The sequence below is a fragment of the Dipodomys merriami genome, unplaced genomic scaffold (assembly GCF_024711535.1).
Source record: "Dipodomys merriami isolate MVZ:Mamm:240054 unplaced genomic scaffold, mDipMer1.0.p SCAF_13, whole genome shotgun sequence".
NCBI classification, from domain to species: Eukaryota; Metazoa; Chordata; class Mammalia; order Rodentia; family Heteromyidae; genus Dipodomys; species Dipodomys merriami.
The window spans coordinates 42,325,279-42,343,302 of NW_027202604.1; the positions used below are offsets into that span (position 1 = coordinate 42,325,279).

Below are 18,024 nucleotides of genomic sequence, written 5' to 3' on the forward strand. Positions count from 1 at the left end.
TTAGAGTCACTGTCTTTTTTTTTTTTTTTTTTTTGCTAGCTCTGGGGCTTGAACTCTGGGCCCAGGCACTGTTCCTGAACCTGTCTGTGCTCAAAGCTTGTGCTCTACCACTTGTGCCACAGCCCCACTTCTGGCTTTTTCTGAGTAACTTATTGGAGTTGAGTCTTGTGGACTTCCCTACCTGGGCTGGCTTTGAACTGCAACCCTCAGATCTCAGCCTCTTGAGTAGCTAGCCTGACAGGCGTGCCACTGGTCCTGGCTTCCTTCTCCCTCTTTGTAGTGCTATGGAGAAAACTCAGTGTCATGTGTCCTAGGCAAATGCTCACTACTGAGTCACACTCCTACCTTAGAGACTCATTGCATGAAATGGGGAAGGCAAGAATCTAAAAAAGAAGTTAAGGGCCAGGCACAGGTGGCTCACATCTATAATCCTAGCTGCTCAGGAGGCTTAGATCTGAGGGTGGACGTTCACAACCATCCTAGGCAGGAAGTCCCTGAGACTCTTAGCTCCTGTTACCACCAGAAAACCCAAGTGGTGCTGTGGCTCAACTGGTAGAGCGTTCACTCTCCTTGAGCTGAAGAGCTGAGGGACAGCACCTGAGCCCAGAGTTCAAGCCCCACAATCAACAGCAACAACAAAAAAGTTCAGGGACAGTGCCCAAGCTCTGAGTTCAAGCTCCAGGATCAGTACTAAACAAACAAATAAAGCAGGGAAGGAAATTGGCCCAGGAGACATTTTACAGGGTAATTTGTTGAGATGAGAGCCAATGTCTGAGTTGGCTAGCCCAGCTATCTAGTTTGTTACAGATGAACCCCAAGTCCCAGCCTGGCTCCCTCAGTGTAGACCAGGAGGATGAGTCGCTGTCACTGCTCAGGACAGAACTTCCCCACCAGCCTGCACAGGCCACAACTGCATGGCCAGGCTTGCAGAACTGTGGCTTCTTCTGCCAAGGGGGAAAGCAGCAGCAGCTGAATAGATGAGAAAGGAAAGAAAACCCTGCCTGTTACCTGAGATCACACTGGCTTTGAGAAAACTCTGCCTGTTACCTGAAATCACACTGGCGATTTCCTCTTTCAAAGTCACTTTGTAAGCATGGACTGTACTGGAATAATCAGCATTTTCTGTGGTTGGCTGAAGGATGAGTCAGTATTATAAACTCTGGCTTCAGGGCTGGGGAAGAAGACTGGTGATGTCAGCATTTTCCCAGAGCTGGTTGAAAGACTGGAAAACATGACTGGTTTAGCAATGCAGTAAACACAACTGATGCTTTAAAACATGAGGGAAAGCATTTGCTACCAAACAAACTTAAAGGAAGATGGCATCTGCCTTCAAAAAGCTACAAGTTTTTATAGACTCTTCCTGGCACTGAACACACCAATTTGCAGAAAACATGCAGCTGATACTTAATGATGCAAAGGAAATGAAGTCTATGACGTGTGGGGTACATCATTGTCTAAAAATCACAATGAATAACCCCCCTGAAATAAACATGTTTCACGAAATTTGCATTGATTTTAAACGTTAGTCTCCTTTTTAGGTCTGAGACTGTGTTGAACATGGTACTGCTGCTTTCGCTCAGTATTTAGTGCTCTACCAACTGTGCTATGCCTTCAACCACCACTTTTTGTATTGCTTTTTTTGTTGGTTGTCAGTTTGATCTCAGGGCCTGGGCGCTGCTCCAGAGCTCTTTTGCTCAAGGCTAGCGCTCTACCACTTGAGCCACAGCCCCACTTCTGGTTTTCTGGTGGTTTACTGGAGATAAGAGCCTCACAGACTTTTCTGCTCAGTCTGGCTTAGAACTATGATCCTCAGATGAGCCTCCTGAGTAGCTAGAATGACAGGTATGAATTACTAGCGCCTGGCTTGTCTTTTCTTTTTCTTTTTTTTTTTTTTTTTGTCGGTCATGGGGCTTGAACTCTGGGCCTGGGCGCTGTCCCTCAGCTCTTCAGCTCAAGGCAAGCGCTCTACCACTTGAGCTACAGCGCCACTTCTGGTTTTCTGGTGGTTTTATTGGAGATAGGAGTCTCACGGTCTCTCCTGCCCGGGCTGGCTTTGAACCGCGATCCTCAGATCTCAGCCTTCTGAGTAGCTAGGATTACAGGCGTGAGCCACCAGCGCCCGGCTGTCTTTTCATTTTTGGTAGTAGTAGTGATCAAAAACAAGAGATTTTTCAAACTTTTTTGCTGGGGCTAGCTTCAAGCCTCTATCATCTGGACCAGAGCCTAATAAGTAGCTAAGATTTTGGGTATGAGGCACTGGTACTTTGCTCTAAACTTTTCAATACTTTGAAAAACAATGACCATTAAAATATCAACACATATAATCTCACCTTATAACTGACAAAAGATGAACAATTCAGAACACAAAAACACTTGTCTAGCATGAGTAAAAGCCTTGGTTCTATCCCTAGCATCACAAACAAAACCACTAAAAACCATGATAATGACAATTTGCCTTGTGAAGGTTAAAATGTGTTCGTGACTTTATCACTATTCCACAATACTGTGAAATATGTGAAATTTATGTAATCACCTAATCTCAATAAATTTTTTAAAAACTACTAACAAACTAGTAAGAAAAAGACAACCTGGGGGGGGGAGAACTGTAAGCTGTTCTCAAAGTGGAAAGTCTGAACCTAGTTAATGAAAGATGCTCAATTCTATTTGTGATCTGGGACATACTAAATGAAAGAAATGAAATGCCAAGTGGAAACTTACATTTACACAGAGACTTGCTCATGAATATTTATAACTTATTTGTAATAGTAAAAAATCAGAAATAACACCAAGGTCCTTCATGAGCAGTAAAGAATGTATACACTATGTAATATTAACAATAAAAGAAATAGATTATAGTTAGGCACCGGTGGCTCACACCTGTCATCCTAGCTACTCAAGAGGCTGAGATCTGAGGACCATGGTTCAAAGCCAGCCTGAGCAGGAAAGTCCATGAGACTCATCTCCAATAAACCATTCAGAAAACCAGAAGTGTTGCTGTGGTGCAAGTGGTATAGCGCTCACTTTGAGCTGAAGAGGTGAGGGATAGTGCCCAGACACAGAGTTCAAGCCCCATGATTGACAAAAAACAAAAAACCAGATTATTGGTGTATGCAAATGACATGTGTGGAACCCCAGAGAAGTGTGCCTTAGGAAGTAGAATAACCTCTAAAGGCTCCACACTGAGGGAGGGGCGACACTGTCCAAAGAGAAATGTACCCTTTACCTGATGCATGTAACTGTACCCCTCTATATAACTGTATAACCCAATATTTTTATTTAATTTTTTTTGTTAGTCGTGGGACCTATCTCTGGGCCCAGGCGCTGTCCCTCAGCTCTTCAGCTCAAGGCTAGCGCTCTACCACTTGAGCCACAGTGCCACTTCTGGCTTTTTCTGCTTATGGGGTGCTGAGGAATTGAACCCAGGGCCTCATGCATGCAAGGCAAGCACTCTATCTCTGAACCATCTTCCCAGCCCCAACAGAATATATTTTAAAAAGGCTACATACTGTGTGGTCCCACTTATGTAATTTTTTATTTTGTGTATGTGTTGGTACAGGGGCTTGAACTCAGGGCCTGGACATTGCTCCTGATGTTTTGTTTTTGTCGGTCATGGGGCTTGAACTCTGGGCGTGGGCGTTGCTATTCCTGGGCTCTTCAGCTCAAGGTGAGAGCTCTACCGCTTGAGCCACAGCGCCACTTCCATGCTCCTAACTTTTTTTTTTTTTTTTTGGGTCGGATCATGGGGCCTGAACTCTGGTTCTGGGCACTGTCCCTCAGCTCTTCAGCTCAAGTGTCTTATGGACTTTCTGGTCTGGGCTGGCTTTAAACCAAAATCCTCAGATCTCAGCCTCCTGAGTAGTTAGGATTAAAGGTGTGAGCCACAGGCACCTGTTTTTGTTTTTGTTTTTTTTTTTGGGTCCGGTCATGGGGCCTGAACTCTGGGCCTGGGCGCTGTCCCTCAGCTCTTTAGCTCAAGGCTAGCGCTCTACCACTTGAGCCACAGCACCACTTCTGGCTTTTTTCTTTTTGCTTATGTGGTGCTGAGGAATCGAACCCAGGGCCTCATGCATGCAAGGCAAGTGCTCTACCACTGAGCCACCTTCCCAGCCCCCCCCCTTTTTTTAATGCTTATCCTTTCAGTACTTTGAAGTCCTCAGTGGAATGAAGGAAAAGTCCCTTACTGGAACAACCTAGCCACAGTATGGAGCTGATAGTGACAAGAAAGGCACTCTTTGCATGAGACTGTAGTTACTTCAGTACCTTTTGGAGTGCTAGAGACTTGAAAATCTTCCACCTTTTTTTTTCTTTTTTGCTTCTAATAAAAAAGCCATTCCACTTGAGCACTGGTGGCTCACACCTGTCATCCTAGATACTCAGGAGGCTGAGATCTGAGGCTGGCGGTTCAATGTCAGCCTGGGCAGAAAAGTCCCTGAGACTCTTATCCCCAATGAACCACTCAGAAAACCGGGAGTGGCGCTGTGGCTCAAGTGGTGGAGCGCTCGCCTTGAGCTGAAGAGCTGAGGGACAGCACCCAGGCCCAGAGTTCAGGCACACACTCCAAAATGAGATGTTTTAGTTCCAAACCCAGAACTCAAGTGGAACACGGGGTCCCAGAATCCCCACAGCTCCAATACACGAACCTATGCTGTGTCTGGGGGAGGAAAGGCTGCATCCAAAGCCCAAGCCAATCTGCCAGAGGGAATGGCTGTTAGCCCCGAACCCCTGGGGTCACAGGCCCACAAAGAAACCATCCCTGGCCCCACCCCTCCTATCCACCATACCAGGCCCCCTCCCCCTCCCCCTCCCCTCCCATCAACTCCAGTCTACCTCCGTGCTCTCCCGTCCACCTCCCCATCCCCCCACATCCATCTGGCCTGGGATGAGGGGAGGAGAAGGGCGAAGGAGAAGGGGAGGGGGAGAAAGAGGAGGTGAGAAGGGGGAGAAGGGGAAGGGGAGAAGGGGGAGGGAGAAGGGCGGGAGAGGGGGGGAGGAGAAGGGGAGGGAGGGGAGCTACGGGCGGCGGCGGCGGCGGCGGCGGGAGGGGGGGCGGCCGCGCCTCGGCTCTGGGCGGGAAAGGCTGCGCGCGTGGCACCACGGGAGAGGCCGCGGCGGCGCGCGCAGGAGGAACCGCCCCGCCCCCCGGCGCCTCACGCCGCGGTCTCGCCAGGCGGTGCTCTCCGCGGCTGGCTCCGATTGGCCGGCCGAGCTCTGCGCGCTGATTGGCCGCGTGGGCGAGGCGGAGGAGAGCCGTGCGCAGCGGCGTGTGTGGGGCCGTGTGCAGACCCGCGTGTGGCGCAGGCAAGGACCCTGAAAATAAACAGCCACTGCCTTTCGAGTCGCTGTTCCCGGGCCTGCGTCCGAGTCTCCGCCGCCGCGGCCGCTCCGACGCCGAAGGTGAGGGCCCCGGGTGAGGGCCGTGCTGAGGAGTCCGCCGGGCGGGGCGCGCCGAGGCCGAACAGGGCGGTCGGAGCGGCGCGGCGCGGCGCGATGGCGGCCGCGCCTCGGCCTGCGCCCTGCTGCGTCAGGCGGGCCGCCCCGGGCCGAGCTTGAGGGCCGCCCCGCCGCCCCGGGCCGAGCTTGAGGGCCGCCCCGCCGCCCCGGGCCGAGCTTGAGGGCCGCCCCGCCGCCCCGGGCCGAGCTTGAGGGCCGCCCGGCCGCCCCGCCGCCCCGGGCCGAGCTTGAGGGCCGCCCCGCCGCCCCGGGCCGAGCTTGAGGGCCGCCCCGCCGCCCCGGGCCGAGCTTGAGGGCCGCCCGGCCGCCCCGCCGCCCCGGGCCGAGCTTGAGGGCCGCCCCGCCGCCCCGGGCCGAGCTTGAGGGCCGCCCGGCCGCCCCGGGCCGAGCTTGAGGGCCGCCCGGCCGCCCCGGGCCGAGCTTGAGGGCCGCCCCGCCGCCCCGGGCCGAGCTTGAGGGCCGCCCCGCCGCCCCGGGCCGAGCTTGAGGGCCGCCCCGCCGCGCTCCGGGGCCCGTCCCGGCGCCCAGGCCCCGCCAGGCCGCAGGCCCGGCGCGGGGGCCGCGGCTCTCGGATGAAGGTCCCGCAGGGTCCGGGTCGCGGGCCGGGGCGCTGAGGGCGGCTTGGCGGGAGCCTGTGGAGGGCGGCCGGGCGGGGAGCGGCGGGCCCGGCCCGGCCGGCGGTGGGGAGCCGGTCGCGGACGGAGGCCGCGCTGGGCGCTCGCGCGCCGGCGGCCGGGCCGAGTGCCAAGGCCGCTGGGGCCTCGGGCGAGGGTCCGCGGGAAGCCGCCGGAAGTCCGGGCGCCGGGAGCCTCCCTGGCGGAGGCCCCTCCCGCGAGCTCGGGCCGCGACCGGCTCTGGAGCGCGGAGCCAGGGCCGCCGCCGGGCCTCGGGCCGGCCGGCGCCGGGGGCGCCGCGCACTCGCCGGGAGGCCTCGAGCAGCACCAGCCGGCGGCATTTCTGGGAAACGCCGGAGGAAGCGCGAAGCGTAGCTGGGCCCATCCAGAGCTCCCGGAGCGGGGAAACCGTTCGGGACGGCGGGACCACCCGCGCGCGGTCTGGGTATCGAAAGTCTTCTACTTGGGCCACATGTGCAGCACACGGCCACAGCCATAGGTACTTGCAAAGGAAGTGACTTCATCTGGTCTTGGGGGTCTTCGATAAAGGAAACGTTCTGGAATCATCTGTGCCTTCAGATCATGTATCATCAGCACGCACCCACAAAACAGGCAAGATGAGCCAGTACTCTTGAAAACTGACATCCTTTAAAGGACCACACCTCCATTTTGACCTCAAATTAAACTTGAAACTATGACCCCCCTCTTTTCCTGTTCAATCCTATTTTGGAGAAGAAAGTATCTATTTGGTATTTAAATCAGTGAGTTGTTTTTGGATTACCAGTTTTGTTTACTCAAAATATAACTTGAGAGTGAGACTTTTAAAAAGTTCCAGAGATGTAGTTGTTAAATCTTTTTTTCTTTCTACCTATGCAACTTTTTTAAATGTTGTGGTCATTAACCCTGTTAAGGCTTACCAAACAACTGCTACAATCCTAAACACAAGCTTGAATGTTGTGTAAAAGGAGCTTTTGGTGAAGTAGAGTATAAATGGGATATCTATATCCCAAGGGCTGAATTAAAACTGTAATTTTTTTTTCTTCAATTATTTACAGTTCTTGGAGACCATTTTAACTTCTAAGTTCCCTTTTGGATTTTTCTTTTTTTTTTTTTTTTTTTTATACACATTAATGTCAGCTAAAGCTTGGGCAACCCCAAGTCCAAAAGTAGATCTTCAAATGTGAGTTTAAAATATCTACAGCCAGGTGCTGGCCTGTAGTTCTAGCTACTTAGGAGACTGAGAACTGATGGTGGTTCAAAACCAGCTGAGCAGGAAAGTCCTGAAACTTTATCTCCAATTAACCTCCAAAAAGCTGAAAAGTGAAGCTGTGTCTTCACTGGTAAGCTCTAGCCTTGAACAAAAAAAGCTCAGAGATGAGCCCAGTGCCCTGTGGCTCACGCCTGTGATCCTAGCTACCCAGGAGGCTGAGATCTGAGGATCACGCTTCAGAGCCAGCCTGGGAAGGAAGTCTGTGAGACTTATCTCCAGTGAACTAACAGAAAACCGGAAGTGGCGCTGTGGCTCAAGTGGTAGAGCTCTTTATGCTGAGGAGCTCAGAGACTGTCCAGGCCCAGAGTTCAAGCCTCATGACCAAAAAAAGGGGGGGGGGGCTGGGAAGGTGGCTCGGTGGCAGAGTGGTTGCCTTGCATGCCTGAGGCCCTGGGTTCGATTCCTCAGCACCACAGAAGCAGGAAAAAAAAGCCGGAAGTGGCACTGTGGCTCAAATGGTAGAGCACTAGCCTTGAGCTGAAGAGCTGAGGGACAGTGCCCAGGCCCAGAGTTCAGGCCCCACGACCGGACCCCCCCCCCAAAAAAAAAAAAAGGATAGTGCAGAGACCTTGAGTTTAAGACCTGTGTGTACACATACACACCCATCCATCTACAGGATGACAGTAGATTATGGGGAGCTGTGTCCTTCAGTGAAGCTATTATGCTTATACCCTATCAACCTCACTCAGGACTGTCTGATTATTGATATCCAAAAAGGTTGTTCCAAACAGGTGTAATCTGTAAAAGGCTTTCAACCCATCAGTGGAAGACCAAGGAGCATTTATTATCCCTGGCAATTGAACATCTGAAACTGGCAATGTGATTTGTTTTATAAGGTGTCATAAGTGAACCTTGTAATTGATTTATGATTAGCTTTATTTTACCATTTTAAAACCTAATGTGTAGCAGGTATATGGGAAGGGGACAGACTGATCCCTTAGAAGCAATGAAACCACTCAATGTTTTACTAATTGGAGTCATTGGTCTATTGGCTCATACTGACAACAGGAAGATTTTTGCTTTTTTTCTTTTCCTACAGGAGTGATAGCTTAAAAAATAGCAAAAAATTGTTGGCTCCTTTCCTGTCCTAAGCCTCCTGGAAGTGGAGAGCCAGAAGACTTAACACCAAGGCATCTGACCTGCTATGTGATGAACCCGAAAGAGGCATCTGTCTTAACTCATACTGTGTCCATGTCAAAGGTTGCTGCAATAAGAGAGAAAGCCATTGAGAGAGTCTAAGGAGCTAGACAGGGCTGGGAAGGTGGCTCAGTGTAGAGTGCTTGCCTTGCATGAATGAAGAGGCCCTGGGTTCAATTTCTCAGCACCACATAAGCAAACAAAGTCGAAAGTGGCGTTGTGGCTCAAGTGGTAGAGCACTATTCTTGAGCTGAAGAGCTGAGGGACAGTGTACAGGCTCAGAGTTCAAGCTCCACGACCTACCAAAAAAGAAAAAAAGCTATACAGGATTCCCGCATTGTAGAAAACTTGGGATAATAAAATGAGAGCTTGGGGGCTGGGAAGGTGGCTCAGTGGTAGAGCGCTTGCCTTGCATGCCTGAGGCCCTGGGTTCGATTCCTCAGCACCACATAGCAAAAAGAAAAAGCTGGAAGTGGTACTGTGGCTCAAGTGGTAGAGTGCTAGCCTTGAGATGAAGAGCTGCAGGGCAGCGCCCAGGCCCAGAGTTCAGGCCCCAGAACCGGACCCCCCAAAAAAAAGAGAGCTTGTGGCACCAAAATACAGGTTGTAAGTAAAAGAATTTGGTTAGGAATATGAAAGTGCAGTAATGATCATCTAGAGGTGATTCCATCATTATAAACGAAGCTATTAACCTGGAAAATGAAGATGCCAGTGTTTATGGTACCCTTTGTAAAGAGAGTTAAGGATAGTAATGTCTTCAGATTTAGAAAAGCTGTGTGAAGGTACACTAAGTAAATTTGAGAGGGTGACATTTTAATTCATGGCTTATAGTAGATTAAGACCCTTCAGGTCAAGACATGGATGTAATTAACCAAGTCAGGCAGTAAATGTGGCTGTGGGTAAGAATAGAGTTGCTATCAGATATTAATGTTTTTCCATAGTTTGGTCGAAACACAGGAAATGCAGAATTTGTCTTGCTTTCTCTTATTGTATTTGCAATTTACTAGAACAGCAACATTTTTCAGTAGTATGTTAGGATACCAAACTTCCTGGAGCAACATAGAACAGTCAGGAAAAAATCACCATAGTAGTCTATAAACACTGGACTAACTACAATGAAGCAGGGATAATCCTGAGCTTGGGGTAAATAAAGGATATACAGTATGCAAATATGAATATTCAGCTGTGTTGGGGAAAAATGAGAAAAGTAGTTAAGTAGATACATATCTACACTAGATGGTTAAGTTTTGGATTAATAGAGCGTAGGTAATAAATTGAGGATCCTGGCCTGAGTGCTAACTTTTAGTGATTTCTGATGGAAATTTCTTACCCTCTTGGCAGAGATTATATTAGATAATTTGAAATACTCAAAACGTTATTGGATTTTTTTTGCCTTTACTGGGTTTTATTTAGAAGTTTATTAGTGATTAAAATCTCAGAAAAGAACATTACAAGGTGCAAGTTAAAGCCACGTATGTAGTATAATTCCTGCAATCTCAACACTGTGGAGTTGAGGCACCAAGGCCAACATGTGCTACAGGATATACTGTCTCCAATAATTAAAACAAGCAAAAAAGTGGAAGTTACTTCTCTCTTGGGTGTTTTCTCCCCCTTCCAAACCTTGCTATCACTCACACCTCTATACTTGTCCCTCTCTTTTTTTGGTAATTGCTGAGGCCTGCCTCAGCTGTGTCTCTGAGCTATTTTGCTAAAGGCTAGTGTTGTACCACTGGAGTCACAGTGCTACTTCTGGCTTTTTCTGAGTAGTTTATTGGAGATAAGAATCTGAACAGACTTCCCTGGCTGGGCTGGCTTTGAACTGATGTTCTCAGATCCTAGCCTCCTGAGTAGCTATGATTACATACAGGTGTGAGCCACCAGCATCTGGTGTTTTTCTTTTTTTATTAGGATTATCTTTCCTATGCTGGGCCTTAATATCTCCCAGAGTTGAAGCCTTGGATCCTGGAAATCCTTTTACACAGAAGGTTAACTATCAGAAAGCTGAATTTCAGTGGTTGTACTCTTAGTACATAATTGAAAACACATTGATTCTTTTAAGGTATAGTAGTATTGTTACTATTTGACCGTTGCATCATTCCACAGATGACACGTAAGTCCTCTCCAAAAGCAATTGAAATACTGAGTTGTATGATGACTAAGTGTATATTGTTAGGATTTAGATTAATAATGATGCATGTAGTCAGTCAGGTAATAGTGTCTTCAGTCTTAGTAAATAGAAAGGGGGAGTTCTAGGCTCGGTATGTGTTCACAATCTTTTATAGAGTTGTCCCTTATTTGGAAAAGGACATGACAGACAGTTGAGGAAAATCCAGTCAGGGTCAGTCACAGTCAAGCATGGTGCCCTAATTCTTAGTTCTAAAGAACTTTCAATTGAAGTTGTATGTAAGGTCCTACCTTCTAGGAGAAATAACATGCCTCTAAAATGAAGTGGGAATTGTTAGTTTGCCCATGTTTTGTTTTGTTTTGTTTTGTTTTAAATCATAGTTTAGGCTGGAAAGGTGGCTCAGTGGTAGAGTGCTTGCCTTGCATGCATGAGGCCCTGGGTTCGATTCCTCAGCACCACATGATCAGAAAAGGTTGAAGAGCTGAGAGTTCAGGCTCCACGACCAACAAAAACAAAACAAAAAAATGACAGTTTATTCACTGTTTGTGATTGGCTTGGCCAAAAAAAGAAGGTAGTTTGGAAAAACATTTAATCCTACTGAAAGACTTTAAAAGCTTTAATAATGTCTTTGTGATATTTATTTTTATCTTTATTTTTGTTTTGTTTTTTGGGTCCGGTCGTGGGGCCTGAACTCCGGGCCTGGGCGCTGTCCCTCAGCTCTTCAGCTCAAGGCTAGCACTCTACCACTTGAGCCACAGTGCCACTTCTGGCTTTTTTTTTCTTTTTTGCTTATGTGGTGCTGAGGAATCGAACCCAGGGCCTCAGGAATGCAAGGCAAGCGCTCTACCACTGAGCCACCTTCCCAGCCCTTATTTTTATCTTTAAAAACTGATTTTTTTTTGCCAATCCTTGGGCTTGAACTCCCGGCCTGGGCACTGTCCTTAAGCTTTTGCTCAAGGCTAGCACTCTACCCCTTGAGCCACAGAAAATATTTAAATATGGAAATGGGGTATACAAACTTCTCATTCCATTCTATTCTATTTTTAAAATAGCCTTACATTATCTTTAGGTTGTTACAGAAGTATAAAATATTTGCATTAGTGGGTTTCTTTTTTTTTCTTCTAGGGTTTGAATTCTGGGCCTGTGCGCTGTCCCTGAGCTCTTCAGCTCAAGGCTAGTGCTCTACCTCTTGAGCCACAGCACCACCTCTGGTTTTCTGGTGGTTTATTGGAGATAAGAGTCTCAGAGACTTCCTTGCTGGGCCTCGGTTTAAACTGCAATCTTCACATTTCGGCCTCTTGAGTGACCGGCACCCAGCCTAGTGGTTGTTTTATTTTTAAGAGATGACAAGGAGTCTAGTTTGAAATAAATTTCAAATAGCTTTACTTTAAAAGATTGGAAACGTTGGAAAGATGAAGAGAAAAATACAAGTGTTCTCTAGTACTATGGACTATTAATACTTGGGTATACTTTCTAATGTGTTCATATCCCCCTACCCTTTCTGTACCAGTGCTGTTGAGTCATGCCTCTACTTAGGGCTAGTTAATTGGTAAGAGTCTTTTGGGTCGGATTTGAACCCCAGTCCTTGAAGCTATTGGTGTGTGGCCGAAATAGGTTACGTGTCTTTTTTTTTTTTTGCCGGTCCTGGGGCTTTAACTCAGGGTGTGGGCACTGTCCCTAAGCTTCTTTTGCTCAAGGATAGCACTTTTACCAATTGAGCCATAGTGCCAACCCAGGCCTTTTCTGTTTGTGATACTTGAGGAATCAAGCCCAGGGTTTCATGCATGCTAGGCAAGCACTACAGTTACATGTCTTTTAACATAGTTTAAAAACTACCTTACTGGGGCTGGGAAGGTGGCTCAGTGGTAGAGTGCTTGCCTTGGGTTCGATTCCTCAGCACCACATAAGCAGGAAAAAAAAAAAGCTGGAAGTGGCTGGAAGTGGCACTGTGGCTCAAGTGCTAGAGCGCTAGCCTTGAGCTGAAGAGCTGAGGGACAGTGCCCAGGCCAGAGTTCAGGCCCTAAGACCGGACCCAAAAAACCAAACAAAAAACTACCTTATTTTGCAAGCAGATGCTTCAGATGAGATAATTTTTCTTTATTGACATTACACACAGAATTCATTTGTAGCTTCCTTAGTTTGGTTTATTCAGATTTTGTGATCAGTATCTGGTTGGACAAAATGAGGCTTATAACCATGTCAGTATGTCAGTTATGCTAGACCTGGGATGAGGCGCTACGATGAATTCCTTTTAAGTAGTTCTAAAAGAAGCTTCAGCCAGGTGCCTCTGGTTCATGCCTGTTGTCCTAGCTGCTCAGGAGGCAGAGATCTGAGGATCACTGTTCAAAGCCAGCCCCAACAAGAAAGGAATTAACTACCAGAAAACTGGAAGTGGTGCTGTGGCTCAAGCGGTAGAGTGCTCACTTTGAGCTGAAGAGCTGAGGCGAGAGTTCAAGCCCCATGACCCATCAAAAAAAAAAAAGTTTCAATTCGGCTTGCCAATTGATATGTGCAGGGCATCTTGATCAGTGTCTATTACCAAATTTTTATTGACTCCAACTTTGTAGATCCCATCACCTCAGCAATGTAACATTTGCTTATTTTTGTTTCAGCTTAATGAGTTTGAAGATCATAAAATGTGACATATTTTGATTTTTCAAAAAATTTAATATAGTGTATAAAATGTATAGTGTCTGGATAGAGATGTTGTTTTTCTAAGAAAATTTTTAAGTAGTTTAATGTCATTTTTAATATTCCAAAGCTCTTAACTGCAGCCATGAGCAGCAATGAGTGCTTCAAGTGTGGACGATCTGGCCACTGGGCCAGGGAGTGCCCTACTGGTGGAGGACGGGGTCGTGGAATGAGAAGCCGTGGCAGAGGTGGTTTTACCTCGGATAGAGGTATTTTTATCGATATAAAAATTTCTGAAATACTGCAGTATTCATTAGTATCATGACTGATCTAATTAGCCAAATTCTTTTGTTTCTGCTCATACTAGGTTTCCAGTTTGTTTCCTCGTCTCTTCCAGACATCTGTTATCGCTGTGGTGAGTCTGGTCACCTTGCCAAGGATTGTGATCTTCAGGAGGATGGTAAATATTTAATACTTCTTACTCCTGTACAATTAGAAGTGAAAATGTCACTAGGTGCCACTGGCTCATGCTTGTTATCCCAGCTATTCAGGAGGCCCAGATCTGAGGATCACAGTTTAAAAGCCAGCAGGGACAGGAAAGTCCATGAGACTCTTGTCTTCAGTAAACTACCAGAAAACCAGAAGTGGCGCTGTGGCTCAAGTGGTAGAGCGCTAGCCTTGAGCTGAAGAGCTTAGGGACAGCGCCTAGGCCCAGAACACACCATGTACCACTGCATGTAACCCTGGAAAGGATTTCTACCTTGCAGGCTTCACATCATACAGTTTGAACATGATACCACTTTGTTAAAGGTTTTATAGTCTTGGTCTGCTTCTTTTCCTTATTGTTGAAGCCTGCTATAACTGCGGTAGAGGTGGCCACATTGCCAAGGACTGCAAGGAGCCCAAGAGGGAGCGAGAGCAGTGTTGCTACAACTGTGGCAAACCCGGCCATCTGGCTCGTGACTGTGACCACGCGGATGAGCAGAAGTGCTATTCTTGTGGGGAATTTGGACACATTCAGAAAGACTGCACCAAAGTGAAGTGCTACAGGTAAGTGTCAGTTTCTGGAAGCAACTGCAATTGCAGAGATGGTGTGTGTCTGTGAACTCAGGGCCTCCTTGGTAGGCATATCCCCTTATTACACTTCTTAAAATTTTGTTTTTGTGCTATTGCTTCCAGTTGAACTCAGAACCTTGTGTCTTTTTACTTTTTTGCACAAGGCTGGTGCTCTGCCACTTGAGCCATACTTCCATTTTGCTGTATTTGGAGGTAAGAGTCTCAAGGATTTATTTTGGTCAGGCTGGCTTCAAGCTTTTATCCTCAGACTTTATTTTCTTGACCAGTTAGGATTACAGACTTGAGCCACCAGTTCCCAAAGCACTGGTTACTTTTTGGATAGTCTCTTTTTTCAGGGCTGTTTAGAAACGGCATTCACCCTATTGTCAGCCTCCAGAATAGCCAAGATTATAGGCAGAGAGCCACCTTACCTAGTAGGGGACCATTCCCTTCTGTGTGTATGTGGTAAAACAAGGTCTGGCTATGTAACCCAGGATGGCCCTGAACTTAGAATCCTAGTGCCACAGTGCTGGGATTACATGCATGTGCCACTGTGCCTGTTAAACTCATTCCTCCTCCTCTTGTTTTGATTGATATTGGGGCTTGAACTGAGGGCTTTGCTTCTGCTAGGCAGGCAGTCAGGTAGAATCTCTGGTTTTTGGCCTGGGCCAGCCTCCTCATCCAGAGCCTTCCACAAGCTGTATTCATAGGCTTTTGACTGTCACCACACCTAACAGTGTCTCTGTGCTGGTCTTTGAAATTGACCTCAGGGCTTGGGTGCTGTGTTTGAACTTTTAGTGCTTAACCACTGGAGCCACAGCTCCACTTCCAGCATTTTGTTGGTTAATTGGAGATAGAATCCCATGGAGTTTCCTGTGCTGACGTTGAATCACAATCCTTAGATCTCTGCCTCTTGAGTAGTTAGGATTTACAAATGTAAGCCACTGGTGCTTTCATAACTTTACTGTGCTGACCTTGAACCTAATCGTTTTTTATCTCATGAGCCTCAACCCAGTCTTGTTTATTAGTAGAACAATTCATAGTCTTAGTTGGGTATGATGGCATATGTCTTTAAGCCTAACATTCTGGACTAAGATAGGCAGACTGAGCTTAAAGTCAGTATGGGCTACATAGTGAGACCCTGTTTCAAAAAGTACTTGTACTCTTGGTGTGAGAAGGTGGCTCAGTGGTAGGGTGCTTGCCTCCATGCATGAGTCCCTGGGTTCAGTTTCTCTGCACCACATGAGCAGAAAAAGCTGGAAGTGGCGCTGTGGCTCAAGTGGTGGAGCGCTATCCTTGAGCTGAAGAGCTGAGGGACAGCGCCCAGATCCAGAGTTCAAGCCGTGACTGAACAAAAAAAAAAAAAAAAGTAATTGTAGTCTTTTTTTTTTTTTTTTTTTGTCGGTCGTGGGGCTTGAACTCGGCCTGGGCGCTGTCCCTCAGCTCTTCAGCTCAAGGCGAGCGCTCTACCACTTGAGCTACAGTGCCAGTTCCGGTTTTCTGGTGGTTATTGGAGATAGGAGTCTCACAGTCTTTCCTGCCCGGGCTGGCTTTGAACTGTGATCCTCAGATCTCAGCCTCCTGAGTAGCTAGGATTACAGGCGTGAGCCACCAGTGCCCGGCAGTAATTGTAGTCTTAAAGAGAAATGTATTAATTTGTTAATGGCTTTTTGCTCTGTACTGACTCAGTGTTTTACTTACTTGAATAGCATTGTGAAAATTCTTTCTTTTTTTTAGGTGCGGTGAAACTGGTCATGTAGCCATCAATTGCAGCAAGACAAGCGAAGTCAACTGTTACCGCTGTGGCGAGTCAGGGCATCTTGCACGGGAATGCACTATTGAGGCTACAGCCTAATTATTTTCCTTTGTCGCCCCTCCTTTTTCTGATTGATGGTTGTATTATTTTCTCTGAATCCTCTTCACTGGCCCAAGGTTGGCAGGTAGAGGCTACTCCCAGGCCAGTGAGCTTTACTTGCCGTGTAAAAGGAGGAAAGGGGTGGAAAAAAAACTCGACTTTCTGCATTTAACTACAAAAAAAAGTTTATGTTTAGTTTGGTAGAGGTGTTATGTATAATGCTTTGTTAAAGAACCCCCTTTCCGTGCCACTGGTGAATAGGGATTGATGAATGGGAAGAATTGTGTCAGACCAGTAAGCCCATTCTGGGTTTCTTAAGTATTCCCATGTAAGAGGTGAAACCAATTCTGGAAGTTTCTATGAACTTCCATAAATAACTTTAATTTTAGCATAATGATGGCCTTGGATTGTCTGACCTCAGTAGCTATTAAATAACATCAAGTAACATCTGTATCAGGCCCTCATAGAACATACAGTTGAGTGGGAGTAAACAAAATGAGAAGGCAAACGAGTTAAAGGCTGCAGGAGAGAAATTGGAATAAAAGCCTAAGCCAGTACAGCTTTTCACAGCGCTGATGCTGGATATACAGATGGTGATGGCAAAGGTTAAGAACACACATTTTCAAAGACTAAATCTAAAAACCCAGAGTGAACATCGTTTCTCAGAGTTAGCAAAATTTGGATTTATTCAGGAATTGCAGAGAAATGCATTTTCACAGAAATCAAGATGTTATTTTTGTATACTATATCACTTAGACAACTGTGTTTCATTTGCTGTAATCAGTTTTTAAAAGTCAGATGGAAAAAAAGCAACTGAGTCCTAGAAAATAGAAAATGTAATTTTAAACTATTCCAATAAAGCTGGAGGAGGAAGGGGAGTTTGACTAAAAGTTCTCTTTGTTTGTTTCACATTTTCATGAATGAGTGCCACATTAAAGAGGAATTTGGAGGGACTGGAAGCTACGAGGAACACAGGTTTGGATAGGGAATTGTTTGGCTGCCAGTCTTTGGGCTTGAACTTAGGGACACAGTGCTGTCCCTGAACTTTATTTTTTGCTCAAGACTAGTGTTCTGTGACTAAAGCCACAGCTCCTCTTGGGGCTTTGTACTGTGCCGCTTAGATCTCACTCTCCTGAGTAGCTAGGATTATAGGCACGAGCCACAGGTACCTGGCTGTTTTACTTGTGATGCTGTGCCCAGCCCACCTCAGGGTGGGGTTATTAGGTTTTATAATTTGTTGTGTTGTTTGTACGTTGTTTTGCTGGTTGGTTTTTCTTCAGGTACCTGGACTTGAACTCAGGAAGTCCTTTATGAATCACTATGAGCTCATATTACCATTGTGAGGCTGAGGTCGTTCTAAATTTTTTTGTCTCAAGACAAACCTACTTGCGTTCGTTTCCTGGAAGGTAACAGCCGCAGGTTTGAGGATTAGGCAGTGCAGACTGGGACTCTGGTCACATGCCAGCATCACCCAAAGAACTGGTTCAGAGTGTGGATGCTACAGCTTCCAAAGGGCCCCCGAAAACGGGAGGAGAAGCTGCCAGAGACCACGCGGGGGGGGGGGGGGGGGGGAGGCGGGGTTCACCGTCAGACCACGCGGGGGGGGGGAGGCGGGGTTCACCGTCAGACCACGCGGGGGGCGGGGGTCACCGTCAGACCACGTGGGGGGGGCGGGGGTCACCGTCCGGAGACCACGCGGGGGGGGGGGCGGGGGTCACCGTCAGACCACGCGGGGGGGGGCGGGGGTCACCTCAGACCACGCGGGGGGGGGCGGGAGTCACCGTCAGACCATGCGGGGGGGGGCGGGGGTCACCGTCCGGAGACCACGCGGGGGGGGGCGGGAGTCACCGTCAGACCACGCGGGGGGGGGCGGGAGTCACCGTCA

The 18,024-nt window shown here is 47.7% G+C and overlaps 1 protein-coding gene across 4 annotated transcripts; it reads left to right on the plus strand.

Annotated features, from left to right (window-relative positions):
* Window positions 1-5,248: 5,248 nt before the first annotated feature.
* Window positions 5,249-17,029, plus strand: LOC138824882 (CCHC-type zinc finger nucleic acid binding protein). Of its 4 annotated transcripts, none has more exons than XM_070019310.1 (5): window positions 5,249-5,394; window positions 13,359-13,476; window positions 13,596-13,686; window positions 14,075-14,278; window positions 16,022-17,029. In XM_070019310.1, exons 2-5 carry the CDS (start codon window positions 13,374-13,376, stop codon window positions 16,137-16,139), a joined length of 516 nt encoding a protein of 171 aa, XP_069875411.1. In that variant the 5' UTR covers window positions 5,249-5,394; window positions 13,359-13,373; the 3' UTR covers window positions 16,140-17,029. The 4 variants fall into 4 exon arrangements, with proteins under 4 accessions (XP_069875411.1, XP_069875409.1, XP_069875410.1 ...); XM_070019308.1 differs by having other exon boundaries at window positions 5,251-5,394; window positions 13,359-13,497; XM_070019309.1 differs by having other exon boundaries at window positions 5,252-5,394; window positions 13,359-13,497; window positions 13,596-13,688; window positions 14,080-14,278.
* Window positions 17,030-18,024: the final 995 nt, after the last annotated feature.

Excerpts from the sequence above, each read along its gene's own strand:
- LOC138824882 (XM_070019308.1), top strand. The coding sequence starts at position 13,374 with ATGAGCAGCAATGAGTGCTTCAAGTGTGGACGATCTGGCCACTGGGCC. Across the intron at positions 13,498-13,595 it reads TGGTTTTACCTCGGATAGAG|GTTTCCAGTTTGTTTCCTCG; the intron begins GTATTTTTATCG and ends TGCTCATACTAG. Across the intron at positions 13,687-14,074 it reads GATTGTGATCTTCAGGAGGA|TGAAGCCTGCTATAACTGCG; the intron begins TGGTAAATATTT and ends TTTCCTTATTGT.